General features: G+C 52.8%; 1 protein-coding gene across 1 annotated transcript in view; it reads right to left on the reverse strand.

Moving 5' to 3' along the window:
* RIMS4 (regulating synaptic membrane exocytosis 4) overlaps positions 1–6,000 on the reverse strand; it is a 59,469-nt gene that overhangs the window by 52,032 nt on the left and 1,437 nt on the right. The window contains exon 2 of the mRNA XM_029917954.1: positions 5,916–5,997. Coding sequence (XP_029773814.1) covers positions 5,916–5,997 — 82 coding nt within the window. The remainder of the gene's footprint in view (positions 1–5,915; positions 5,998–6,000) is intronic.

Genomic DNA, 6,000 nt, shown 5'->3' on the forward strand with positions numbered 1-6,000 from the left:
TGGAGTCAAATATGTCTCAGTGTGAATCACCACTGTACAAACCAAGAAAATCATTAAACTACTCTAAGCTGCTGGGCTTTTCCTCATCAGCAAAATGGGTACATCTGTAACAGTAGCTACCCCTTCTGGTTGCTATAGAATTCCGTAAGATCAGGGAAAGCTCAGAGCACAGCCAAGCAAGACTTTCAATCATCTTATTTTTACAACCCTGAGAGATGCTAGACAGGATACTTAACCCTTTTTCCAGAAGAGGAAAGCAAGGCTCAAGAAGCTTAACGGACCTGTCTGAGGCCCCAGAGCCATAATGGAGTCCAATCCTAGCCCCATGGAGTAAACTGGTAGGGAAGAGAGAGGATTGCAATGTGGTCACTCCAGGTGACTTGGGGGCGGGGGGAGTGGAGCGCTGGAGCTCTGAGAGTAAGACGTGGGAGGGGCGGGTGACAGTAAGACAGGAGATTGCAAGTAGCCCTGGAACAGGGTGGGTGCACAGATTACAGCGCAGGACGTGTCTGCACCCTTTTGAGCACATCCTCCCAGACTGGCACCTCTCCAACAATTCTTAAAAGAAACGCTGAAGCGATGTTGTCAAGGCCATAATGAAAAGACGGTAGAGGAAGCAAAGTAAAAGGCCCGGAGCCTGGAGAGAAGGTCAGCTGACACGGAGGCGGAGGCGCTCTCACACTCCCTCGCTCCTCCATACCTCCGCCCCGCCCGCCCTCACTCCCCCTGCCAGGAGGACGGGTGGGGAGGGAGGCAGAGCACCACCCGCAAAGGGAGCCTAGCTGCATGGAGCGCTCCTTTCCGCTTCCTGCTTCCCACCAAACAGGACCAGACAGGCCTCCGGCAACTGCTAACTCAAGGTAGCAGGAGCCACGAATCTGGCTGCTTGGGGACAGGGAAGAGGGGGTGCCTGAGGGAGAGGGATTTAAGGAAAGAGCTCTCAAGGTGGCAAGGCAGATCTATAGGGCTGAGATCTGGGTAGTGGGGGAAGGACTGAATCCCCATGCACCTGATTCTTCTGAGATGCTTCTTCTAGGCTAATTTGACTCAGATAAAGTAGTTTGGGCCCATACTCTCACCCCACCCCATGACATGAACCACGAAAAAATTGGTTCAATTCTTTACCAGGCCTCAGTCACCCAAATCTGTAGGAGTTCTGACCAACTCCCCAAACATGCAGGAGATTACAGCACTTGGTGGCAAACTGGGGGTGGGGGGGGAGACAGAAAGTGGCCTGCCCTAGAAAAGAGTGGGGATGGAGGCTTGAAAACCTCAGCCTGACACCTCAAGTGGACCTGATCCCGAAGGACATTTTCAGGCCTTTCCCTCACCATTCCCCCTTATCAGCTCAGTTCTAGTCCCGCTCTGGGGCTGAAGCACTGCATTCCCATCCACGGGCCCCGGGGGAGGGGGGTTGATGGGACAGCAGGACGTTGTGTTTCTCAAGAGAAAGCTCAGGTCAAATTTCAAGGACAAAAGTTAGCACTAGGTCTGGGAAAGAAAACTCTGCCAAATGGAGTAAACTGGGGGTGGGGAAAGAGGTCCAGTGCTGCCCCTCCAGGTGCCTGGGGTGGGGGCAAGAATGAGAGCTCTAACTCCCCCTGCCGGGATCTGTCTGGCAGGTATAGGCATCTCCACCCCACAATCCGGGAGAAGAAACTCAGACAAACCCCTCCATTTCCCCCTGCCCAAAAACAAAGGGAGTGGGGCTTTGGTACTAGTTTGTGAGACCCATTCACAATGCCGCCCCCACCCACCAGATTTGGCCTGAGCGGAAGAGGGTGGTGCAGTGAAGGGCTCTGCAGCCCAGAGATGTGGCCCTAACCGCTAAGTGAAGGACCGGTAGCCCGGCCGGTGTTGCCATGGCAACTTCCTCCAGTGCTGGATCGAAGCATCGTATGGGCAAATCAGAGCTGGCTGCTCCAGCTTCTCCGCCCTTCTCCCAGGCCAGGGAGAATTGGATGCTGAACCCACTTGGTCAGACTCAGGGACACCATCCTCAATTCTAGCCCCCGATGTTAATAACTGCCTTTGGTGTTTGTTGTAAAGTAGAGATACCCTTACTCCCCAGCAGTACCCCGATGCACCGTAGCAGGGCTAAAACAATAGATGTGATGAAAATTAACTGTCAAAGAAGAACTGGGAACAGGGAGCTGGACTGCTCCCCACCCTCTTGTTCCACATGCAAGCCCCTCAAATCCCCCTCTTTAAACCACTGCTAAGAAAGAGGGCCCAACTCTGCCTTAATAGCTATCACAATCAAATTAGCTTACAAAAATCATGAAAGCTAACATTCTGAGAATTCCACAGATGCTTGTTTACGTTCATGCTCAGAAACAAGTTTTATTTGACAATTTGATAATAGCTAACAGGTATTGTGAGCCTACCTGGTGCCAGATACTGTACTAAGCCCTTTGCATGGCAAAAACAATGTAATCATCAAAAGCATAAATGTTTCAGTCAGATGGCTCAAGTTCAAATCCTAGCTCCCTCATTTCTTGGCTGAGTGACCTTGAACAAATTCTCCTGTGCCTCAGTTTTCTTATCTGAAAATGGGGATATTAAATGTTAATTTTATCAGGTTGCTATAAGGAAAGAATTAAAATAATATATTTAAAATGCTTAGGAGGATGCCTATTGAAAGGTAACCAGTTTTTAAATGTTGACCCTATACGGTCCACACTATTATTTCCTCCCTCATCCAGATGAAAAAGCTGAGGTCATGTATCTAACTCCCCAATTACAAACCCAGAGCCTGCGAGGCTGAGCAATGAAGATATGTACAGAAAAATGCCTCCAAGCCCCATCTCTCTAAAGCGCCCCCCCCCCCGCATCTTTGGAAAAGGGACAAAAGCAGCATAAGAAATGAGTTCAGAGTGCAAGAGGGGGACAGATGCTCCTTGGGAAGAATTCTAGGAATCTACAATGACCAGCATCCTGAGTGCTAAGGCAGCTAGAACAGGGGAGGGGAGGAAGGAGCAGCTTCCCAAGCCCAGTTAAGACTAATGAAATAGACTTCTCCTCACAGAGTTTCTCAGGAAACCTGCTGAAGGGGCAGGTAATCCCTGAAGGGGGCTCTGGCTCGACCTGGGTGATGGACATGATACATTCAACAGCATTTGGAAGCAGCATCCAAGAGGAGGCGTCTAGATGAGCCAGAAGCCATCAGGGACAGGCCTCTCAGCCATCAGACAACCTGGCATTCTGGGGCCAGGGGAGGGATCAGGGCAAAGGAAGGTAGAGGGAAGCCAGGTCTGCTAGCCCTCCTTCTGAAGCCATCTCTGTCTAGCATGTGATAGATTATTCCAACTGCTTTTAGAAATTAGTTCAGCACGGTGCTGTTCTAAAAGAATAAATCCAAACGGCTTTTTTTAGGAGAAAATTAATGACTTTGAGAAGAACAAGAGAAATTAAGCACCAAGACAACGTTCCCTACTTCCGAATTTTACCAGACACTCATTAGTCTTCCGGAAATGAAACTTGACTTTCTCCCTCCCCCTCCCAAAGCATCCCTTAAGAAGAGCAGACAATGAGCACAAGATGCCCAAACCAAACTCTTGGCTGGCGGCCGTTCCCTGGGGCCTCCTCACCTGGGAACCATTTTCTACACAGTGAGATTTGGGTTTAAAAAAAAATCCTCTTTCAGACAGAGCGCTAGTAGTTTACTGGAAAGAGAACTGGAAACCTGATGTTAGTCTCAGCTCTATGCCTACCTCATTGGATGACCTTGGGTTACACACATACACAGACACACACACACATGCACACACTCATCCACTTGAGCTCAAAAAGGGGTTGGACAGGATGATTTCTAGGTCTCTTCCAAGTGCAAAACAAGAATCTGAAGAAACTTGCTGGAAAACACATCAGGTGGATCTTTAAAAAAAAATCTCTAAGGTTACATCGAGGTCTCTATTCTGACTGAAGTGAATCAGAGCAACGTGCCTGCAACCAGCAATAATAACCCAGGCATCTGATCCATGACATGGACTATGACTTAGGAGAAAAGCGCACTGTCCCTGCCCCTGCCCCTGTCCCAGCTCCTACAAACCCACGCTCCTGCCCAACCTGCCTCTTGAGGCCCAAGTGGCCTGCCTGTTGAACTTCAGGAGAACCCCTGACCATTAAGTGAAAGGGGGAAGCATCCACTCACCTATGCTGGTGGGGACCCCTCTCCCAGCACCCATGCTAGTCTGATTTCCTCCAGTGGAGGCCACAGTATTAGCCCCTCCATTCCTCCTCACCTTGCCAGAATAATGATCTCCCTGAGCTACATCAAGGGGGAAGCTCAGCCTCTGAGGCTCGGTTATTTCCCCCCCCACCCATAAAACGGTGATTCTGTAAAATGTCTCTGCAGTAACCATCTTCACCCCATCTTTACCCCCATCTCTAAGTCTTGTCAGGAGTCTGCTTCACATCCCCCCATTCATTCACTAGGCTAACCAATTCTTCCGGGGAACCTTTTCCCCACCTGCCTCCTGCTCCAGCAGGAAGTCATGAGCACCCATTACCCACGGCTCCCTCCCATGTCTCACCAGATAACTAGGTGACCAGACAAGGGTCCCTGCAGGCAGGGAGTCTTTCAGCAGGACCCGTAAACTCCCTACAACTGCAGACAACATTTTGAGGATGGTTCATATGTGTATTTTTTGAAGAGATAGTCCATATTTTCATCAGGTTCTCAAAAGCATCCATGAAACCATTTTGCTCCTCCCCACCACATACACCCCTCTCGTTTTTGTCCTCTCGTTGAACTCACTCTCAGATGTTCAGCTTCTGTTACATCAGATTTTCACAAAACATTTTTAACTGCACCCTGGGTCTGAGGGACTGCCATCCCATTTTACAGATGGGGATACAGAGGCTAGGAGTGACAGGACTTGCCCAAGGTCACAGCTAATAAGCAGAGAAGCAAGACTGGAACCCGATTCTGACTCCCCGATCTGGCACTCTTTGGGGAACTCTCACCCAAGCCCTCTAGTTACCCCACCTGTTGGTGGATTCGCTACTTCACCGCAGAAATAGATACGGAGCCCTCACGTGCCCTCTGCCCGATCCCAGGGCCCCAAGGAGCAGGTTTCCCTACATTTCCCCGCCCCTCGGGCTCCGGCTGAGGCTGCGCGCAGGCCCGGGAGCGCGGGGTTCGGGCCGCTGGATGGTGACCGGGTTCAGCCCACCCAGAAGGGACAGCTACTCCAGGGACAAGAGCACCCAGGGTTCGGGCACACTTCGGAGGGTGCGCAGGTGAGGAGTTGGCGCCGCCCTACGTCTCCTTCCAGGACAAGCGGGGAGGAAAGGCCGCACCCGGCCAGTCTCCCCGCGGCCCGCCCCAGTCTGATAGGAACCAGGAGTCCGGAGCCCCCAGCTTCTGGGGGGAAGAAGAGACAAATGGGGACGCTAGAGGCCTTGGGCACAGGGCGAGGGTCTTGGCCAGGGAGCCTCTGGATGCAAGCAAGACAAAGATGGAGAAGTAAGGTCTGCACGCCACCTCCAACGGCGGGGGGCGCGTCAGAGCCCCAGGGGTGAGGCTGCCAAAGCCCCGGGGCTCGAGGAGTGGGCAAGACAGGAGGGAGGGGAGGATGACAGGTCGGATCCGTGGACAAAACTGGGGGCATCCAGCAGGCTCAAGTGAGTAAAGAGAGCTGGTCCGGGCGACCCCAAGGGCCCACCTGCGGGAAAGGGGTGAATGCAATGGAGCTAGGGGTCCCTGGGGGCGGCTGGAGGCTAGAAAGCACCGCATGCTCTAGACCTTGGGGCCCCGTGGGTGGGGGCGTATCCCAAGCGGGACTGCCAATGGGGTGGAGAGAGTGGCCCCCTCTTAGGACGCACCAGATCGGGCAGGGGGCCTCCGGCCCCGGCTCCCGGGACCTCCACCCCCCACCGCCCCGGGGATCGGGGGCGGGCCGCGCGCTTACCCGCGTCCTCGTCGTCGAAGGAGTTCATGCACGGGAAGTAGATGGCGAGCGCCTCGAAGGAGGCGGACAGGCTGAGGCGGCTCTG

Source organism: Suricata suricatta, chromosome 12 (genome assembly GCF_006229205.1).
Source record: "Suricata suricatta isolate VVHF042 chromosome 12, meerkat_22Aug2017_6uvM2_HiC, whole genome shotgun sequence".
In the NCBI taxonomy this organism is placed as follows: domain Eukaryota; kingdom Metazoa; phylum Chordata; class Mammalia; order Carnivora; family Herpestidae; genus Suricata; species Suricata suricatta.